The 21,228-nt window shown below is 32.3% G+C and overlaps 1 protein-coding gene across 5 annotated transcripts in view; it reads right to left on the bottom strand.

The window, feature by feature from the left end:
• Positions 1–2,257: 2,257 nt before the first annotated feature.
• CADM2 (cell adhesion molecule 2) overlaps positions 2,258–21,228 on the bottom strand; it is a 1,064,920-nt gene continuing 1,045,949 nt past the window's right edge. For all 5 annotated transcript variants that reach the window (XM_032276649.1, XM_032276647.1, XM_032276648.1 and 2 more), the window contains 2 exons: positions 10,728–10,853; positions 2,258–9,965 (listed from right to left, as the gene is read on the bottom strand). In XM_032276649.1, coding sequence (XP_032132540.1) covers positions 9,847–9,965; positions 10,728–10,853 — 245 coding nt within the window. In that variant the 3' untranslated portion in view covers positions 2,258–9,846. The remainder of the gene's footprint in view (positions 9,966–10,727; positions 10,854–21,228) is intronic.

Genomic DNA, 21,228 nt, shown 5'->3' with positions numbered 1-21,228 from the left:
GAAAGGTTACTTTTTTAAATTATATACTTTGTTTTGCACTTTAGGTTTTGGGGTACATGTGAAGAACAAGCAGGATTGTTGCACAGGTACATGCATGGCAATGTGGTTTGCTGCCTTCCTCCCCATCACCTATATCTGGCATTTCTCCCCATGTTATCTCTCCCCAACTCCCTACCCCCACAGTCCCGCCCCTAGTCCCCCTCAACAGACCCCTTTAAGCAAATCAATATGTAACTGGTAGGCTACATTGCAAAAAAAAATTGAGTCATTAGATCCTAAATCCCCCTGTCACGGAGCTATCAGAGTTTGCGGAGTTGTTAACCATCTGAGAATATATTCCCTCAAGCTTCTCTGATCTCTAGAAGGATATTATAATATGTTCCATTCTTTGGTAAAATGGCCATGTATGCAAACCTTACCCTAGGAATTTTTCAATTCTTTTTTGATCACCAATATGTTGAAAAAAATTTCATGTCCTGATATTCTTTTAATTTGTAAGTAAAAAGATGCATTTCTGAAATATAACTTAGTTGAATGTTTCAGTTTTAGAGTAAATGATTGCATTCCGAGGATACGATGTTTTCCAGAAATACCTCATCAATTTAAAGGTGCCTAGATTAAATTATTGTTGTATACTAACTCCAACCTACACTATCATGTATTTTTAAATATCCCATGTGTTCATGTAATATGTATCCTCTATCTGGATAAGGATTTAGATTGGTAAAGACAAAATGAATGGAAGTTTTGATAGTATGTACAAGGCATGCGTTTTTAGGACTCTCACTAAGGTACTCATTCTAGTCAACGTATGGGCCAGTCTTAAGAAGGTGATTTGGCCTGGCGCGGTGTAATCCCAGTACTTTGGGAGATCGAGGAGGATCACCTGAGGCCAGGAGTTTGAGACTGGCCTGCCAACATGGTGAAACCCTGTTTCTACTAAAAATACAAAAAAAAAAAATTAGCCAGGCATGGTGACACATGCTTGTAGAGTAATCCCAGCTACTTGGGAGAATGGCACACTGGAATTGCTTGAACCTGGGTAGCTGAGGTTGCAGTAAGCTGAAATGGTATCATTGCACCCCAGCCACGGCAACCAATTGAAACTCAGTTTCAAAAAAATTTAAAAAGAAGGTGATTTGATTTTCTATATATTCTAGCATAATAAAGTATTTGCTTATTAGTCAGAGCTTTTCTTAAATCAACATAGACAAATACCAAACGAGATCACAAACAGTGGTTGAAAGATAGGTCATTTATTTGTAATTTTTTGTTTGCTTAAATCATAAGATGTATTGCAATAATTATAATTTTTTTAAAGTACTGAATGTCCCTATTCCTCCATTCAGCATAGGAAAGCTTAAATATAAAGAAAAGAACCATTACTGGAAGGATAATTTAATTATATTACAGAGTTAAGTTTTGAAGGTATCGGCATAAAATACTATGTTCAGGTTCTTAATAAAGTTCATGAGGTGGACTGATGACAATATAGGTGTTCGAGAGTTGTGCTATTTTTTTCCTGACCTTAAGCCTGACCCTCGCCCTAACCGTACTCTACAGTTATGTGTTGATTAAATGATATGTAACACAGAGCAGCCTAAGTGATATTTGAAATTAAACTGAGAAACTGCTTTTCTCTAATATTTTCTCTATGTGTTTCTATATTTTCTAAGTTTCAAAACACTAGAGGATAAAAATTCTTAAATTTTACAAAACAGAAAAAGTGTGATTTGAAAATTTCTTTAAAAAAAAACTATACATTTCCTGGCACTTCTTAATTTAAATGTGTATACTGTTATATATTAGTATTACCCTGGAATTATCATATAATTAAGGTCTTTCGTATGCATCAAAACCCAATAATTAATAACACTTAAACTTAATATCCCTTAGTGAATTGTATGAACCAGATTTTTTGGTGTGCCTTCAATTCCATACATAATTTGACCAAAATAAAAATTGTCATTATAAAACAGTTGATTTACCTAGGAAGCACGGGTTCCATATGTGTATACAGTTGAAAAGCTGCATAAGAGTGGACATTTTGGGTAACATTTTTTTAAAGGACACATGTGCATAAATGTTTTGCTTCAAATGTCCTCATTTTCTTTCAGATGTGCCAAATCTGAACTTGGATACAGTGTCAAATTTCCTAACTTGTAATGCAGGGCATTTTTTATTAAATGGGAGAAATGTGAATTAAAAACAAAATAGAATATTATTTAATAAAACAAACCAGATACAAAATCTTGCCTTGTATTTACAGATAAATTTTAATGGAATATTTCATGATCTAACATAAATATGAGACCCAATGACACTAAGTCTTGTACAGCCTTTGGCTTACCCTGTATAACAAAATCTGTTATTTAAAGTAGACTATAAAATACCTTATGGTAAGTGAACTTCCAAAGACACAAAGAAAATCCTCCATAAATTTAAAAGCTTATCTGAAATCCTTATTGGCATAAGCTTAGGTTGGATATGTTATTAATTGCATTATCTTAGGTAGCTGAAATACGTAATACTGGTTAGAGTGTGAAGATTAAAAAAAAATAGGTTTAGGTATTTTTGCTTCTGTTCCTAGTCGACATTAGTAAACACACATAGTGAAAGTAAAATTACAGAATTTTGAAATTTTGGCAATCTCAAGCAAATTTCCCTAAGTCAGCAACATTTTTTTTTTACCCTTAGTCATCATATTACAAGGTTCGTATGTTTCAATAATGATTAAATGTTGTACAAATAAGATAACATTGATGCTCAATTTTTAAAACTTCTATTTAAAAATTTACAAGGAAAATGGGCATCATTGAGGAAAACTAAAAGGGATGGATAATGTATGCAGTTGAAAAAAAGGTATTCAAAATAATGCGTTTGGCATAAAGAAATATGTTTTGTACCATCTTTTTAATGACCTGTAACTGGAAAAAAGAAAGTTCCATCTTTCAATGTCTATTTTCAAGGTTAAGAAAATGTGCTAAATGAATAGACAATTCAGTAATGTCCAACAGATAACTAAAATTCAAATTTTATTTTTCCATATTTATCAGACAATTTTTTTCTGACAAGACTTTACTGAAAGATGAAGTGCAAATGGGAACCCTGTAAAAATGGTTATAAGAGTTGTACATGACATATTTTAAGCGCCGCTAAGTACACATTGAATACTTTGTAAGTATATAGGCATATCAACATGCAAGTGTCATGTACCTAATATTACAATATGCATTTTGTTTTCTGAAAATGTTAATGACAAGAGTAGGTTTAATCAATGAGTTTCTCTATTTTCTGTGCTTATATGGTTAATTTTGTTGGATCTTCTTTATAGCACAGAATTTATTTTTTATGCTGTCATAAATATACCCTTCCAAAAGTTATGAATTTCATATCATATAAATAGCACATTTTATTTTTGAAGCTACATTACTGGGAACACCTGCGTTTCTGGATACCATTTTCAGAGATAAGTCTTTAAATTATTTTTAACATGGCAGACTTGTTCTAATGTTGGTTATGTTGAAATGTTTATGACAAAAATGGAGCTTTCTTGAGGGAATTTTTTGGTTGAATGAAAAGCTAAATAACAAATTCACAAATATTGATGTGAACGCAATATGAAGAAAACAGGTCAGTAATCTCAAACTCAGAAGTCCTTGGGTTATGACTTAACTGTATCATTGAATCTACAATAAGTACAGTAGCTACAGTTAAATAAATTTGTAAAAAGATTAAAATTTTATACATTTATAAGGAGAAAGAGTACTAGCTTTGAAAAATGTCTAGATTATTTTTCTTTCTATTTATGAGATTTATTCAATACATTAAAAACACAGAGAAAAGCAAAGAGGTTAAATATATAACAATTCAGTTTACATTTCATAGTTTTTTTAACCAATTGGTGACCACTTCTTTCAACCATCAATATTTTATTGCGTATGATTCTCACTCTCAGTAAATATAAAGAGAAAAGTGTCTACTAGTAACATGTACACAAAAAAGCATCTGAAGAAAGAAAACATTTGAGGTTTGACAGTACTGTTTGTAAGTGTAATGTTGCATTTAATACCGCACTTAAAAGTCCATGTAGGAATCACTGCTGCTTTGACCCTGGATGTGGGAAAAGTGCTTAAGTGCTGAGCCCTGGTAGGTTTTTGTTTTGCCCCTGCAATCTTCAAATATCTTTTAACTTTTCTTCTTTTGAAATATACAGTATATTTCATAGGGGAAAATAGTGTTTTTTTTCTTTACATCTTTTTCACATTTGGGCCCATTCTCTCCAAAATAATCATACATTTCTTCATATATATATATATATATCACTACTTGATATATATATGTATATAAAATATATGAAGATCAACAAAATATTATTGATAACATAATCACATAACATAGAAACATCTTACTTCAAGAATATTTTAGAGATTCACCATTATAATTTGAGATATTCATGTTTTTTATTTTTTGCTACAGAAGAATCTGTCATTTCTTTTAGAAGAATTAAATTACATCATCTTAAAATTCTTATGTCTATGCAGACAAAATGAAGTGGGCATTTGTGGCAATACTGTGCATTATTTGAGGATTATTTATTAATAAGGAGGAATTTTTTAAATACTTAAATTTTGTCTTATACAGATAATACTACTTGGTAAAATAATTCATATACATGATTTTTTACTTAAAACACAGCATAAATTTATAAGAAATTGTTACATTTTAAAAATGAAATTCAGATTGGCTCGCAAAGTGTTGCCATTTTAACTGTTTTTAAAAATCAATACAATTATATTAACATTGAAATATTAAATAGGTATGAGAAGGACTATTCTTATAAAGTTATAATATTTTGCCTTTAGGAAAAGCTAATGGTAGAAAAGAAAAAACAATGCAGATTCATACATCATAGAATACACTAAAGATCTTGGCTTTTGAGATTTCCCAGGGGGTGGGGAATGCACTGTTATAATAGTTCCATAAGAATGCTTCCTGGGATATCTGGTAAATAATTATTTCCTCTATTTATATTGAAGTATCATAGCCCATGTTAAAAGTGAGAGGTAGAAGGATTATTGTAAGTATGCATGGCAGAGAACTTACCAGCTATATCCAATAACTATTGCATTCAATATTAATAATCTCAATACATAAAAATGCTGATGATTTTAGAACCCATTCTTAAATGTTGTCCCCTTTAACTCTCTTTATTATCTTGCTACTTTCAATCCATTGCCTTTGGAAGGGTATGAGTGCAAAGGGCTTGTTTGGGGGTGGAACAGAGAGAGAAAAGGAAAAAAATGAATAGAAAAGAAAATACATTTAAAAATTCCCATGAAGATATAGTGACTTTAACTATCAAAAGTACCCTATGTTCTTTCATTGAATACATTTGTACTCATAATAAAAAGTACTGCAATCTATGAAACATCCACACATTTCAACGAAAACTGAAGAATTCCCAATTCAATGAGATATGAACTGAAGTTTAAAACTCAGGTTATTTCTTTCTCTGCAATAACACTAAAAACTCTTCCAAATAAAAATGTTATTGTGTTACATTAATAAGAAAAACTTAACTTGTCCTTGAATTAGTTGTATTTTAATGAATGCTTTAGTACGTGAGAGGTGAAGATTAGCAACCTCTAGGATCTTGTTGAAGAATTCTTTAAAATCCCTTTGCATTAAGTATCCAGCAATAGAACTGCAGATATTGCACTGAGTATATTTCAATATTGCCAGTGTATATTTCAAAACAAATTCTATTATCTACACTAAGATTTCCTCTTTCCCAATATTCAAAATGCATATTATAATTACATGGGTTTCCAACATCCATACACAGCAAGTACAAGATACTTACATGTACGTACACTGTAGTTACCTATATTTTGCATAGTTTTTAGTGTGTACTTTGTGCCACTTAATAAAAAGCATTACTCAACAGTAATTCTCATTAGGTGTTTCATTTATTTGGCTGTGATTACTGGTTATTTTTTTGTTTTGTATTGTTTTTATCAGAAATTACCATTTGCAAAGGGAAATAATATTGGGCAATTTTAGAGGACTCTAAGTAATTAGCAATATCATGGGAAAGTTGCAGTAAGACACGAGGTTTTGCATTTTCTCCACAATTAAAAAGCATAATGTAAAATTTCGTATTTGTTTTCCACTAAATTATCCTGATGTCCAAAGCAAAACAAAAAACATTTGAAATGTTCCCCTTGGTAACACTTTGCAATAAGTGGCACTAAATTACACGATAACTGCTATGTTACATGGAAGAGCCATCACTGTCAAACAGCTGCTATACATGTGCCTACATGGAATCTCAATGCTGTTACAATCATGAGTACATAATTACAAATGAGCCTGTCTTTTTGACTGAGATATTTATATTTTTACAAAGAAATAAAAATAAATGAGGTGTTAGTTTCTTTGCCATATTTAGGAAAGTTAGTTTTCTTTCTCTATCTGTTATTTTAATTGTGGGTTTCAATGAAAGATTAAGCATCTTGAATCAATATGAGATCATCCAGTTCCTAGATTAAATTCCAATATCAGGTTCCTTAAACTGCTTCTTGGATTCTCTGGTAAAAGAAAACAAGTTGAAATTTCTCTCTCTTTTCTGTTTCTCTTCCACACACACATGTACACACACACAAACATGCACACCATCAGTGCTCTGCTCATTCACTCTTTACTCTTGCACTCGCAAACATTTCTTTTTCCTCCTAATTTTGATAACAATCATATCTAGAACACGCAAAAATGGAAAAAAGAAAAGAAAAATGCTGCTTAGACTTGTTTTTTGATGGAGGACAATCAATTTACACGGTAAACAGTACACTGGCAGAGAATAGCTACTTTTGGTAAAGAATAATGCTCCATATTCTACTAAGGGGGTGTGTGTGTGCACACTGCTTCCATTGAGTTCCCTAGCTACTGTGCTCAGTTAAAAGAGACAGAGACTGACTCTGTGCACACATGTGTGCACGTTCCAGCCATTGATTGCAATTGGCATCATTCCAATTTAGAAATACTATGTCATTATTTTCTGACTTGTTGCAATAGAAATGAGCAGAATTTTTATAATTTACTTTTTGTTTGGTTGAAAATTAAACAATTTTTAAGGGTATGAAAATATAACTTCATTTGCTAGTATTTTTTCCAGTTCAGAACAGGATATCTAATTTAAATTGAACTAAATTTAACGGGCAAAGATTTTATTAGATCCCACAAATTATAATATACCAGTGTTTATAACTAGTATAATAATCCAGTTGTTTTAGCTAACTGGATTTATAAGAGTTCTAATGAGATTTTTATATTACTCTGAAGGGTTAAAAGAGACAAAAATCTTGAAATGCAACCAATTTTGGATTTCTAATTTTACAGTGCTATAAATAATGATTGAGTTATTTAGGCAACAATTTAGCTGTTGGAGCCAAGTAGAATATAGATGAAATGAAGAGGGATGTAAATACAGCATCGATGAGGAGTAGCAATTTTGTAAGTGCATCCTGAAATTAGGCTTTAAATAGTATTTGATGATGCAGTTTATACAACTTACTTCTGTAATAAGAACCTTTCCATTTTGTACTAACAGGATGAGTTTTGCTGTGTGGAGTCTTTCTAAAGATTATGCATTGAAAGATATGAACAGTTTATAAACCTATTCTAGTTTCAATGTGTCTAGTAGCACCTACCTGATTCTCTCAAACTACCATACTATATTAACGTATTATTGCATTTTTCCACAGATGGTATGGAGTGAACTGTAAAAACAAGCATGCAATCACATCAATGCAGACTTATTTCCTTAAAATGTCATACTGTATATGATTTATTATGTTAACACTCAACCACATCATATTATTTATGTTCTGTATATTCTGAAAAAGTGCTGCTTGACTGACATCGTCCTTTTTCTTTTGTAAGAAATCAACAAGATAAATGCTTCAACAATCAAAAAAAAAAAAAACTTAAAAATTCTAACATTTTCCTTAAAAGAGTTATACTTTTCTGATAAATAAGATACAGCACCCTTGTCTTTCATTTGATATTAATACATGATGTTGTACTCAACCATTCTCATTCCCCAAAAATATATTCCACAATACTATTTTTAAAACCTTAGGCCATCATGCTATCAGACATCACAAGTATAGCTACCATATTGTCATATTTGTTTTCTTCTTAAAGGTGCAATGCTTATAAATGGGAATTTTTTAATCTAACTGGAGTTTTATTCTTTAGCATATAATAAATTTAATGAGAACTAATCTAACAATATTTTATTTTACTAGAAGAAATAATAAGACTTTAGATTGACTTTGTCATATTTAAGAATACAGCATTTCTTAATGGTTAAATACATCAAAATTTTAAAATAATCCAGAGAAAGAGACTTTCACTTTGGAGTTAGAAGCATGGCAGAAATTCTCTATCACTCACTGTTTCATAAGTTTGTACCTCACAAAATGCATAGACAAGAATTTAATATAAAGAATTAGTTCATTTATACAGAAAACATATCTTAAACACTTCTTTTTGGCAAACCAACATAGGTAAGCAGCTCTGGAACTGCAAAATGAAAATTTGTAAATTTTTAGCAAACTAAAACTTTATTTTTAGGCTATTATTCAACTGTGGTTGTAATTTAAAACCTGAGGCTGTGCACTGGTTGTTAGCTTAAAATTACCTTTCCTTATAACATTGTGCTTCCATTGTATAACAAATAAAAATTAACAAGGACTAGAAAAATTTGTTGTTGAACAGTGCTAGGACATACAGACAAAAACACTAATACATGTTATTTACTTATAATACTGGTTTAAGTAATATCTAAAGGGATATAATGGACGTTAGAAAATGCTTACTTATGACTGAATTACATACAGCCAAAAAAGTTAAATATGTATCAAATAATGTTTAATTGGATTTATTATATGCACTATATACAGATACTAAAATGTCTCAAAATTGTGCCCTATGGATACTTCAATTTTGTTTAGGCAGGTGAATCTTTATGCTGCAAATAAATTATAGAATCAAATTAGAGAAATGAATGAAATCTTTGTGATTCCCAAAGCAGTAAATTATTTGGAATAATTTATTGGTAAATGAAGCTACAGTATCCTTATAGTAAGGTCTATGTAATTATATAAGATATCATGTCATGATTGCAATTCGTACACATGGCTCCTGTATCAAATACTATATTTCAATAGCAAATTGATACAGCTTTACCAGTATAATCTCCAACATTCCAAAATCTACACTACAGTGGTTTTTTCTGTTTGTTTTTTGTCTTTTTAGGGCATGTTTCCAAAACATGTTGTCTTTGAAGACAGACATGTAGAAAACATTATTTGTAAACCTCTAACCTTCAATTAATCTTAAGTACATAGGTCTTTACCTAAACCTGTTACTTGTGAAAGCTGTCCAATGGCAAACTGATAAGGTCCATGACTTAAAGGGAAAAAAGAAAAAAATGGGGGGAAAAACTCTGCATACATCGTTTAATGTATAAAAACCACTCAATAGCATGATCCAAGGAGATGATTAACATTGTTAAGGCTGTATATTCAAGCACTGTATGTTAAAAGAGCAATGGTGTGAAATTTAGGCAGTAAGAAATGTTCTGCATTATGGATGGTACAGTAATTAAAGAATGATGCTTTCAACAGCTGATTGTTGGTATACACTGGCTACTGATAGCAGTACAGTATGGAAGTTAATAAGGGTAGCAGACGATGGTAGAAATGAATTCTGAAAGATGATAGCCAGTTTTCTCCAGCAGTCAGCCTGGTAGTAAAACTCAGAATCTTGGCCTTCATCTTAAATGAAATACTCTTTTTTCTCTTCAGCATTGACTTGGCTGCCTTCAGCATTGATAATGGCTGTATCAGCATCTGGTGCATCTTCAGCTCCTTTAGCTTCATTTGTTAAATACGTTCCTGCATATATTAGAAGAAAGATATGTTAGCTCTGTGAGACTGGTAAAATGCTACATTCATTTAGGAAGGAACTTTTGCCAGATTTTCTGAGACATAATATGCTACCTGATTGACTCTTCTAAAGTTGCACTGTTTCCTTTCAATTTGCAGGTATGCTGTAGTTGAAGTTATGGCTTGATTTACTACAGCAAGAGCCAAACTGAGATGGGTAATAAGTAAATGTGACTTCTTTAATGATGGATAAGGATAATGTGAACCTTAGAGCTGTAGCAATCAGAGTCTTTTGTTAAGATCTTAAAAATGGCCATGACAAACTTGTCACCATTTATTTTGGTAAACTTCTTTAAAAGCAGATGATATTAATGAAGTTCTAACTGGCCCATTGCCCAGTATATATTTTCCTCACTAATACGGCTACATGGATGTTCACAAACTTACAAACAAAAACATTGAACAAACAGTTATAGTTGGATTTCAGTTCTAGAAATAAGATACAAACATTCTTCCATTTATTTCTTTTATTCTGAGCCAGTGGCTTACTCTATGACATCTGACCATTGGCTAAAGATTATTTTGTTAAGCCAATTTAACTTTAGATTTAGGTAAAATAATCAAGAATTCCTTGAAATAATTTAGCATTTCTCACTATCTCCCATTCTACACACACAAACAAATACATATATGCAGTGATATAATATTTTAAAATGAAGTTAGTCTAGAATATTTTGCAAACGTTGAACACTCTGACAAAATATAACCTACCTTTATGTCTTGCCAGATACCGACCAAGCAGAAAGATAGAACACAGTGTGACAAATACAACTACAGCCACTATTCCTCCTATGAGGGCATGGTCAGGACCATTCTGGCCAGCCAAAGCATTAGGATCTGAAAAAAAGAGGAAAATATTGTTCTAGTTAATGTGTTAGTTAGTCGTCGAATGCCTATCTGCATTAGAATAAGTTATTTTGAAAATTAACACAATTTCTATTAAAAATACATTAATGTGTGTTACACCAATCGTCCTGTGAACAGATGTTATAAATACGAGGTATCTGGGGATATAACATTTGATACATCAATCACTGTTGCTATTGAGCTTACGTTTTAAAGAAAAGATTGGATAAGCAAATATACACATATATATTTTGTATAGCTATAGGCTTTTCCTTCCTCCTCACCTCCATCTGAAAATATGTGTGTGTATGTGCCTATATATTTATTTGGTGTGATGAACTCAACTATACTGTTATCTAGTTAAAATAATGTCATGAGAAAGGCAGGGGCTGAAAATGATAATTTGAGATTAATCACTATATAAATATTATTTAAAGCTATGGAAATTGACTAATTCCCCCATGGGTATCTAGATGAAGAAAAGAAGAGGTCTGAGGACAGACCACTGGGAACTTCCATATTTAAAATCCAGGAAGAGGAAGAACTTCCAGTAGTGCAGACGGAAAAGGAGAGAACAGCCAGATAGGAAAAGATCTTGGAGAAAACACTGTAGTTGATTAAAGGGAAGAATATATTTTGGTGGGGAAAGCAGACGTTGGGACTCTATTAAATGCTGTTGATAGAAAGAGGAAAATGAATACTCAGCATCAAGATTTAAATGCTAGTGGAAATTGTAGTTCTAGAGAAAGTGATTGGAAAGAGACAAATTAATAATATACTTTTATGTTCTGCCTTTAATAGGATTTTACAGGCAAGAGATCAATCCAGAAAGGGATAGCCAGTTTTCAAGAAGAAATGAAAAGATAAAAAGAATACCCAGACATTTGGGCACTCAAAAGTTTGGGAAATTAGCTCTTTATAGAAGTCACATAATAAGGGATAAAACTGAATGAAGATCTTGACAATAAAATCCACTAAGACTCAGCCCCATGACAAAGATCAGATTGAGTGTACTTCCTACGCTCCCAGGTTCATTGTTGCAGGTAGCCTCAGGATAGCTATTTACAATTTACAGATGGATTTAAGAGAGAGTGAAAGTAAAGAAATGAATTAGGCTTGGAAAGAAGACCTTTAAAGACTAGAGCTGGATTATAGGAACAGGAATCTGACAAATAGATTGTGAGTCTTCTGTATTTTTAATGTAACTGCTATGTCAAAGAATCGGATGTCTAGACAGGAAAAAACAGTCTGACTGAAGCTTCAAACAGCGTCTAGACACCTAAAGTGGTGAATGCAAAAAGTGGACTATAAAATCTGTGTCCTTGATGGAGGATATACTTCCCAACGCCTACTTCAAATACAGTCATGGGCTATGACTAACAAGGTTAACTCCACAGAGGGTAGAATTGGGGAAAGCAAAAAGGAATGAATAGAGGAGAATTCAGTTTCTTCAGGGAACCCCAACTCTTGCCAAGACAGAAGGGCCTTGTAATGCCAGCCTGGCATGTTTTTAAAATTGCACAGATCCATGATTACCTTGTGTGTCCCATTCTTTCTTTAATTCCAAATGGGAGCATTTATTATCAAGGAGTGCTTCTCTTCTCTCTATCATGTCTATTGTGTATGGGATACAGAGAAGCATTAATAACTCATTTTCTTTTCACCTCTGGACAAATGTATCCAGATATGATGAAGAGAGTTGTGCATTATCTGAGGGTCTTGGGCTTTGAGTTGGATAACTTGGCTTGATGGAACTGTAGGTTGTTTCTTTAGATGGTATGCAGTATGTTTCTTTAGATGGTTTGGTTTTAGCTAGAAATCTCTGCCCCATATACCCTTCTGATCAGATTTAGTGATCAGAAGGGTATATGGGGCAGAGATTTCCAGCTAAAAACAAACATTTCCTTTGCTTTCAGTTATTAGAGCTAAGCATTTTCCAGTCTCCCTTACAGTTAAGTAAACAATGTGATTTGTATTCTAGGCAACTAAATGAAGGCTCATCCAATTAGAAAACCTCACACATGTAAGCCTCCTGGGTTATCTTGGGAGATGAAAGTTGAAGATAAGAGAGTCAAATGAGTAAGTAAAGATATTGGTCACCGAATCCCTGTCTGGAAAAAAAAAAAAAGCCCAATTAACAATTACACTTTGTTTCGTTTTGTTTTATGTTTTTCAGACAGAGTCTCACTTTGTTGCCCAGGCTAGAGTGCAATTAGTGGCATAATCTTAGCTCACTGCAACCTCCACCTCCCAAGTGCAAGAGACTCTCCTGTCTCAGCCTCCCAAGTAGCTGGGATTACAGGTGCCCTATACCACAGCTAATTAACCCTGGCTAACTTTTGTATTTTTAAAGTAGAGACAGGGTTTCACCATGTTGGCCAGGCTAGTCTTGAATTCCTGACCTCAAGCCATCCACCCACCTGGACCTCCCAAAGTGCTGGGATTACAGATGTGAGCCACTGTGCCCACCCAAACAATATACCTTTGAAATGTTTGTTGGAAAAAAAAAAAAAGATTTACTTTAAAAACATTAAGCATTAAGTTACAACAGTTAATTTTAATTTAGCTTTCTAATATATATTTCTTGTATTTCTCTGAATTTCTATTGTTGCCCATGAATCTCAAAAAATGAGGAAAAAATAAACCTATCATATCTCTAAATTCTCTATTTATATTACTTGTGACATACACTGGAATCAGTTTAAAAATCTCGCCCAAGTTCTCATATTCAGATAGTCATAAATCACGTCCATTTATTTGCTGAATAGCTTTCAGAACTGAGCACTCTTTTAGAGAATTTAGGAATCAATTTTGTTCACACATCTCTACACCTGTCTTATGTGCTGACGATAAATTCCAAAAAGTTTTGCTGGATCAGTGGTATAAATATTTTGTAAAGACTTTTGATAAATATTGTCAATGTACACTGCAGAAAAATTGTACAAATTCACCCCCTATCAAGAGTACCTGCGGGATTCTTTTCTTCATATTGTATTAACATCAAAAATATAATTTTTTACAATGTTACCAATCTGATGTGGAACAGTAACATCTAAATTTAAATGCTTTGAATTAATGAAATTACAGGTTAACATAAGGAAGTCTAAATATTTTTGGCTGTATTAATCCATTAATTTTGCAATGCCTGTCCATGCGGGTGTGCATTTTTCCATTTAAATTTTGTTTTAACAGCTCTGTTTACATGAACAGTTTTTAACAAGTTCTCTTTATTTTTCATTTTTGGTATTTTCAGATAGATTAGTCTTGTAACTTTATTTAATCAAATCTATTAAATTATGTTACGACAAGTGGCTTGTGGGTCATGGAATAAAACACTTTTGCCATAAGATTATATGCACAGAAATCTATATTGTCATCTAACACTTTTGTTATTATACTTTAATCATTCTGAAATGTATTTTGGCCTATGATTTGAGGATAAAATATTAAAATATAACTTTAATTCTGTTTTTATAGCCAGCTGTCCCCCACACAATTTCTTTTATCAATAATTTTATGAGACTTACCATAAAATAATTGTCTATAGATTTTATCTGTTTCTATAAGAGTGATCTGTATGCCCAATCCTACACCAGTTTTATGGTTTTAAAAATCAGTTGGAGGACTTTAAAAAGCCATCTCCTATCAAGTTCAGAAAAATTTTGGAAGAATCAAAATACAACAGATTATTTACTGGGATTTATAAATTTATAAATACATTTTGTTTTATATAGTTTATTATTCAAAATCAGCATGATTCTTTAATAATTCCAATGTTCAGTGTCTTCTAGTAAGTTGTGTAGTTTTTCTGATATTGGATCATATGTTTACAGTGATGTTATTTTCTGTTTTTTTAAATTGCATTTTAGGTTTGGGGGTACATGTGAAGAACATGCAAGATTGTTGCATAGGTACATACGTGGCAGTGTGATTTGCTGCCTTCCTCCCCATCACCTATATCTGGCATTTCTCCCCATGCTACCTCTCCCTAACTCCCCACCCCCCGCTGTCCCTCCCTATTTCCCCCCGACAGACCCCAGTGTGTATTTTCTGGTCTCGAACAAAATTTTTAATGACTTGAAATATTTAAATATTAAGACATTAAAAAGATTTGGGTGTTGAATAATGAGAACACATGAACACAGGGAGGGGAGCACTACACACTGGCACACTGGGGTCTGTCGGGGGGAAATGGGGAAGGGACGGGGGGGGTGGGGAGGTGGGGAGAGTTAGCATGGGGAGAAATGCCAGATATAGGTGAAGGGGAGGAAGGCAGCAAATCACACTGCCATGTGTGTACCTATGTAATAATCTTGCATGTTCTTCACAGGTACCCCAAAACCTAAAATGCAATAAAAAAAAAGATTCAAAAAATGTTATTACTTTTTAATTAAATTTTATGCCTTCTGTATTAGTCTGCTCTCATGCTGCTAATAAAGCCATACCCATGACTGGGTAAATTATAAGAAAAAAGAGGTTTGATGGACTCAGTCTCTGTCTTGAAAATGAATAAATAAATAAATTCTCTTTACACATTCTTGATTTTTTTTTTCTCATTTTTAATATTACTATTGGGATGACTGGAACAAAGACTCTTAGTTCTGATGCTGATGTTTTTTCCTGCTCATTCTCAATGCTGTAGATAAATACTGTAGATCAGCTATCTTTGCAATTGAAATATGAATTATATGACATCTGTACCTAGTGAGTGGAATGGAGACAGAGTCTTACGACAGAGGTCACTACCAGGGAAATATTTCATTGATTTATTTCATATTGCTTTTGCCTATAATCTTCATTCTTACAGTAGAATCTCAGATTATATATGTAGGCCATTTTCCCTCTCCTTTTTTTTTTTGACATTAAAACAATTTGATCTGTTAAAATTTGTTGTAGATCAATTTAAATTTATCGTGTTCACTATTGTTTTTAGCTTGTTTCAGATACATTCAGAAATAGATTAATATAACTTTTGAAGAAAGTAATTTATAATACATATTTGTTTGATTCCTGTTCATTCTTATAATCTGTGAAGGAAATACATCAACTTTCAGCTTTTGTTTCATCAACGAAATAAATCAACATATTGTCGCAGGAATTTAAGATTTTAAAGATATGGATATGAAGAAAGTTACTTTATATGTATATAAGTAAGTATATATATTTTTAAAAAGTAATATTTTTGGCTATGTTTTTTTTTTTCTTTAAATCTCCATAACTCTTAGAACTAAAAGTCTCTCCTTAAGTTTTTATTCTTAGCAACAAATACAAGTGTTTGAGACTGAAGACAAGTATCACCTGAATGATGCGGGAAGCATACATAATTTAAACGGCTAACCTTCAGTGGGAATTTATCATGTGTCCTCTCTCATCTACCTCCTACTTTCATTGCAATAAAAAGATGAAGTAAAGCCTTCTGAAATTTCTTAACAGGGAGCTGTGCCTGCATTATTTTTCAGATAAACATCATGTATCTTTAAAGGTTATTATGCATTCTCAAGCATTAGCCCATGATTTGTTGGCATTAGCCTGTTAACATTGGAGTAAATTTCAGGAGATTTGGTAATACAATACTAATTTCTTTTACCTGACAGTGTAAAAAACACATAAGATATTATAAACATAAAACTTTTTGAAGTTAACAGTTATTTGACTCTTAGTAAAGAATTCCAAAGAGAAAATTATGTTAAATTATAAAACCCAAGGTCAGTAATTTTAAATATTTACAAGAGTGAAAAATAACACCAATTTACAGTTTTATTTAAAATCTTAACATGGAGAAATCCTAAATTATGTAATTATGTCTCTGAAATCATTGCTGGGGTTTTCTATCAAGGTGGTCTATCATGTTTTCCATTCTTAAAATACAAAGTACAAACTCTAATCACAGTATGCAGAAAGTATAAATGCAAATAACCCTTCATTCTAGTGTTAGAAGGGTGTTTTGTTTTGTTTTGTTTTGTTTTGTTTTGTTTTGTTTTGTTTGAGATGGAGTCTCACTCTGTCACCCAGGTTGGAATCCAGTGGAGCAATCTCGTCTCACTGCAAACTCTGGCTCCTGTGTTCAAGCAATTCTCCTGCCTCAGCCTCACAAGTAGCTGCGATTACAGGCATGTGTGACCATGCCAGGCTAATTTTTGTGTTTATAGGGGAGACAGAGTTTCACTATGTTGGCCAGGCTGGTCTCAAACTCCTGACCTCAGGTGATCCACCCGCCGGCCTCCTGAAGTGCTGGGATTACAGGCATGAGCCACCGCTCCTGGCCATGTTAGAATTTTTTTATAAAAAAAAAACTTTATTATTATGTTTGATTTTCAGTTTTAAATATAATGGCAGGAAATAATTGAAATTTAAATCATTTGATTTAAAATATTTTAAAATTAGGTTCCAAGGGCATTTTTATATCAAGAAAGTGATTATTGTTCGATTGTTGTTATATATTACAATAAATATATTTTCAAAGTCAAATTTTGCTTAACAGAAAACTCAGTGAAATTTTTTCAAGTTGAAGACATTGCTTACAAAATCTGGATTTACAAATTGTATACACCAAACCTTAAACCATTTACAGCTATCTCTACGACACAGGTCAAGTTTCTTAAGCCTCTCATTTTTAGAATGTGAATACTTATTTCCCACCATTGTCAGTGACTAAATGTATCAATACTCTTAAATGGCTTAAAAGATTGTCCGAAACAAAGGAAGTACTATCCAAATGTAAGTTTTATGAGGAAAAAAAACAGAAGAAAGTTGGAAAGTATAAGCTGCCATGTAGAAAAATATAGGTTTCCTTTTTCAGCCTTTTAAAAGACTCATTCAGGACTTTTTACTGCATGTTGTAGCTGTGAACCATTCTAAGTGTCTAACTATTTGAAAGATTAGGAAAAATGTTAATACAGAGGATTTGCATAACATGAGATTGGATGGAAAAAGAATCTGGTGGAAGTTTGATGGATGAGGATTAAATGAGAGAATAATTTGTTGAGTATTTAATCTGTGTCAGGCTCTATGTAATACATTGCAATTTTATTCAATGTATGTAAAGTGTGTACTCAGAAAATCATAGTTATTATTAATAAAAGATTGATAAACCATGGAACAGCTTGCTTAAACTAGTTTTGAAATAATCTTGGAAAAGCTTTAAAATTAACTATGAAAGTCAGTTTTCAGTATGGCTAAGATGGCTCCTATTTTGGGAACAAGAGCTGGTTGAGGTAATTTATAGCATTTTATTTTCTCATATAATTTATAATCTTTTTTTTTCTATCATTATGGAGAATCCAATGTCCATCCATGCTAAAATCTCCTGTTATTTAAGCTTTTTCATCCTGTAAGACATACTTCTTTTCCTCTGTGCATGCTAATTCCAAACAGTGATCAGTCTATGTCAATTATTCTTGAATTATTTAATTCAGGAGTTCCCCCCAGATTAATTCACTTGTTTAAGTTTTATTTTCCCCTAAAGATGTAAGTTTTCTTGAAGATAAAGGTTGTGTCTTACACTAGTAACATAACTGCAGCAGCACTTTTACACAGTTTTAAGAGCTAAACAAAACGAGTGAATAATATTAAATTCTTACGCTAAATTGTAAACAGAGATAGTTTTCTGTATACCAATTTACTCTGCTGAGCAATGGATCACTGCCCCTTCATCATATTAAATTATAATAAAACTGTTACTATCTGAATATTTTAGAAGTTAGTGTTAAGTAAAAATGATTCATCTAGATATGTACTTAATAATGCTTTTTAAAATTTGATTATAATATAAAATTAGAATTTTTTCCATATACTTACAGGCCAACTTACCCCTCTTTAAAAAGAATAATGCTTCAGAAAGCACTATGTTAAAACATTAGAAACAGTTATACATAATTTATGGGAAAAAATAAACTGTTCTTTGACAGTATATGACATTAGCAAGGTCCCTGGAGAGAAACATATCACTGCAGTCACTCAAGGGCCATTCTATTATCTTCTAATTTTATATACAATTACTGTTTCTAACAGAAGCACCTAAGAAATACTAAGAAATAGAAAATATTAAAACAAAGTTCTTCATATTTGTGCAGTGACTTACACATAGTTCTAACCATACATAAGATGTGTAAAGTTATGAGTTTTTAAACTAAGGCTACAATATACAACAGATTTTCAATGATAGGTTAAAGCAAATCCAAGCAAACACAAAACTTAATTTTTCCTCTCAAAATGTATTTAGTGTAACATAAATTTATTTCCCCATTAAGCTAGTAAAAAACAAATGGCCCCACATGTTTATATCTGCAAGATAGCTGTAAAAAAAATAAATAATATTTATACATAAGGTTCCTATTCAAAAAGCTTTTGGCCACACTAATTATAAAATTACTATTTTCTTCATTTTCATTTTGCTTGTTTTTAGTGTTCCAAGGCTGTTTATCTTATAATCAATTTACAAAATGTTTCAGTAAGTGAAATGAGATTATCAGGAGTGCAGAAGGAAAGTGTTGCCACCCTGTGCACTAATTTCATGCACTGGGCTGCACCCTCCCTCTTGGAAAGGTTGTCCCCTTTCACAATCTGATCTGCTTATCCTTTCTTCATCATTTACAGACATACAAATTTTATAACAATCAATTTTATTAATTTATATTTATACATAATCAATAATGTGATGGGCACAAATAAAATATGTCCTTGAAGAAGATACTCTTGCTTGTTCTTGAGAAAAATTAAATGGAAAACGTATCCTAAAATGGTATTTCTGTTTTTGGAAAATGTAGGTTCTAGTATAGTTCCCTTCCTTTCAGTGATCTTTTTTGCTAGTGAATACAGGCTAGTATTTCCTCAACTGTTTCAAGTGAGAAAATTTTTTAGCTCTGAAGAATTTGAACAACTCTAGAGAGGACTCTCAACGAGCAGAGCGGTGCAGCTATCAGAACTAAGGGCCCTTCACAAAATGCTTCACCTCCTTTCTCTCTGACATTCAAAAGGGGAGAGAACTTTCCATGAGATAACCTGTGTGATAACAGGAGGAAGCTGAAATAAAAGAATGGTTTTTAAGGTTATCTAGGTGATCAAAGGGAAAACAAAATAAGTTTTTGGATTGCCATGGATTGCCATGGGGCTGGCCATTTGCTGCTGGGAAAACTCAGCTAAATTATCCATTGGGCATATGATGTAGAGTCTGATTTTCCTTCATAAAATCATAGTCTCTTTTTAAGCTCAGAGATCTCAAATAGTATTTCACTCTAGTTTTCCTGTGACCAGTGTAGAGTTTGTTTCACCATCTACAAATGAGAATATGTACCTGCTCTGCTCTTCTCAAAACAGTCATTGTTAAAAAAATCAGTTCATAGGGAATCTGCTGGGGTCTGAATGTTTATGTCCCTCCAAAATTCGTATGTTGACATCTTAATCACCAGTGTGATGATATTACAGGTGAAGCCTTTGGAAGGTGATTAGGTCATGAGAGTTCTTCCCTCATTAATGGAATTAGCGCCCTTATAAAAGAGGCAGAGAGTTGCTTTGGCCCTTTCACCATGTGAGTACACAGAGAATACATCATCTATAAGCCAGAAAGCAGGCCCTCAACAGACACCGAATCTTCCAGCACCTTGATCTCAGAGTTTCCAGCATCCAGAACTGTGAGAAATAAATTTCTGTTGTTTATAATGACCCAATTTGTGGTATTTTGTTATAGCAGACTAAGTGGACTAAGAGAACATATGCATATGTCATATCTAACAGGTGTTCAATAAATATGCAAATAAACAATGGACTTCACAAGGTTAGACATTGTAAACAAGCCTGCATTTTGTAGTTTGGGGTTGCTTTTATCAGAAAAATATACTAAAATTTATTTCACAGTGCCCAATTTTTTTATGTGATCTATATAAATTGCTATTTTTTTTACTCTGTTGCTTCATGTCTTTCTGCTTGGAGCTGTTCTGCCTTCAATGTCAACAATACCTAACTCTTTACACATCACTGTTCTCTGCCTACACACATAAAATAAATAAATAGGAGCAACCATTAAGAAGAAAAATAAATGACTTGAATATGACATTGCCATATATCTATTCTGGGAATGTACTTTGTGAAAATCTAAAAAGATAAATTAAGGTATGTTTAAGCAGAATGAAGTTTAAATATATTGCATGCAATTATTTTTGCATAAGAGTCAATATAGGTTTAAACATATTTCTTCTTAAGCTGAACTAAAAAAAAACTTGACTTTATTATAATTAAATTAAGTATGCTTCAACAAAAGTAGGATAGATTTATTTTTTAAAATCTTAGTATAATAAGGAATATTTTCTAATGAGATCGTTTGTATCACTCCATATTATTCTAAAATTTTAGGCTATACCAATTAATTGTG

This window comes from Sapajus apella, unplaced genomic scaffold (genome assembly GCF_009761245.1).
Source record: "Sapajus apella isolate SASKATOON/1434 unplaced genomic scaffold, GSC_monkey_1.0 scaffold8, whole genome shotgun sequence".
Classification (NCBI taxonomy): domain Eukaryota; kingdom Metazoa; phylum Chordata; class Mammalia; order Primates; family Cebidae; genus Sapajus; species Sapajus apella.
The sequence above is the reverse complement of the archived record's forward strand: the minus strand, read 5'-3'. Positions and strand labels throughout refer to the sequence as shown.